The sequence below is a fragment of the Glossina fuscipes genome, unplaced genomic scaffold, assembly GCF_014805625.2.
Source record: "Glossina fuscipes isolate IAEA_lab_2018 unplaced genomic scaffold, Yale_Gfus_2 26, whole genome shotgun sequence".
NCBI classification, from domain to species: Eukaryota; Metazoa; Arthropoda; class Insecta; order Diptera; family Glossinidae; genus Glossina; species Glossina fuscipes.
The window spans coordinates 8,630,041-8,632,059 of record NW_023998421.1 but is presented as its reverse complement, the minus strand read 5'-3'; the positions used below and the strand labels follow the sequence as shown (position 1 = coordinate 8,632,059).

Sequence of the window (2,019 nt, the reverse complement as noted above, 5' to 3'; positions counted from 1 at the left end):
AGAGTTTTTTGCGAAAAAAATTTCAAAACCAAATTGTAATAAAACTTGACTTAGACATTAGCAGGCGAAACGTCTTCTCAGACAAATGTTTTACGAAAGATGCAGATGAAATTAAAACGAGTAGACTTCGGTGGTTTATATGCAAAAAAAGCAATCCGCGTCCTTGACAATGCCTATATACAGCTAGATTTAAAAAAGGCGAAAATTATATTTAAGATTTTTTAATTTATTAATTTTTTGGTTTCAGACGTTTTGCCGGAGAAAGTGTATACTTGGATTATCTCTTCCGATTTTGCAAAAATATTGGCGAAGATTGGAATTCATTCACTTATTGACGAATTTAAATAATAGAAAGTCCATAGAAGGACGAAAAAGAACTACACTGCTGTTGTTGTGTGAACGTGTGGGCGTTGTAGACTTGGTCTATGAAAAGTTTGGGTAATTTTCACATTCTCCCACAAGCTTATAGGCGATGTCTTCATTTTTACGAACGTGAGAAGGTTTACCACAGCTGTTTACCACAATTTCTCACACGGACAGACAAGCAGACGGGTATGCGCAAGTTGCATTCCGAATTTGAAAGTGGCCAAGAATTTATATGCTTTTTGGGGCTTGGACCATATTAACAAGAACCTGCGTGCCAGCAGAAGGTTTACAACGCACAGGTTACATAAACGAAAACGCTTACATCGATTCAAAATTTGATGCTGATTAGGAATACATATACTCTTTGGCGTCTTCGAAGCTAACTTTTAGGCGTTGCAATAAATAAATTTATATACTCATCATCCTTCGGCGGTGGGTATAACAAGGGGAAACACGGTAGCGGATCGTAGCCCACTAATACATACCCTGTATCACATTATACTTAATCATATAACGGCTTTTCAAAATATGTTGATATATAGGAAGTATAGAAGCGTCAGTCCTTAGGCCAAACATATTGGCATAACAAACTTGAACAAAATGTCTCCAAAATTGCGACACTTGTAAGTTCAACAAAAAAAAAAAAAAAAGAACGGACAGACAAGCCTAAATCGATTCAGAATTATTTTCTGTCCTTCTGTGTGTAGCATACATCCACACAAAGACAACATACCCTGGCACAAGTGGCGGACAGTGTAATAATTAAACCGATAGAAACAATATAAAATTTTATAATTTCTTTATTTAATGCTAACTAACATTAGAAGCACAATGCTATTTACATTGCAGGCCTATAAGATGATCTCTTAAATTTAAAATTATTTTGAAATTTTCTTTTCTTAAAAAATTATTCTAACCATCAAACGTACATGCCCGGCACATAGGACAAGTTTGGTGCAATTTTATCCATTTGTCCACACAATCAGAGTGGAAATCATGAGCACAGGGCAGCTTACGTATAATTTCATTCAATTGAAAATCATTCAGACATACAGCACAACATTGTTCGCTCCCATCATTTGATGCGGAAGAAAATTCGTATTTCGGTAACGTTTCAACCTGTATGCTTCTTACGTCATCCAATAGAACGTCCAACTTAAGATCACAATTGTTCAATTCGTTCATGAATTGCAATAGCTGATCGCGATCAGAAGTTGTTTCGATCAATCTCTTAATTTTATTGCAACGTTCTACAATCTCAGCAACTTGGTCCATAATGTGATAGACACTCTCCGGAATACTCATAATCAGATAGTTTAAGAAGTCGTTCTACAGTGATGCTGTCGTTGAATCACTAACACTGAATAACAATAATCGGATCATTTCTTTATATAGGCAAATATAGCTCTAACAATTTCTATTTTACCTGGGTGTAATTACACCTGTTGCCCGCTTCACGGCAAAATACATTTTCTTCTTTCTTTTCATTCACTGCCATATAGAATTTTAAACCATATTTTATGATTAATGATGAGACTTGGAATTTCCTCAACATATTCGAATTGTACCTGTCATATGTTAAATTTTTGGTTTGTTTGAACTGAAAAGCGTGAGTCCAACACTTAAGACCCTGTATATAGGCAAAGGCAGTTA

At 35.3% G+C, this 2,019-nt stretch overlaps 1 protein-coding gene across 1 annotated transcript; it reads right to left on the bottom strand.

Moving 5' to 3' along the window:
- Nucleotides 1–1,278: 1,278 nt before the first annotated feature.
- Nucleotides 1,279–1,671, bottom strand: LOC119635473 (RING-H2 finger protein ATL70-like). The gene has a single exon (XM_038030282.1). It carries the CDS (start codon nt 1,669–1,671, stop codon nt 1,279–1,281), a length of 393 nt encoding a protein of 130 aa, XP_037886210.1.
- Between the last annotated feature and the right edge of the window lie 348 nt (nt 1,672–2,019).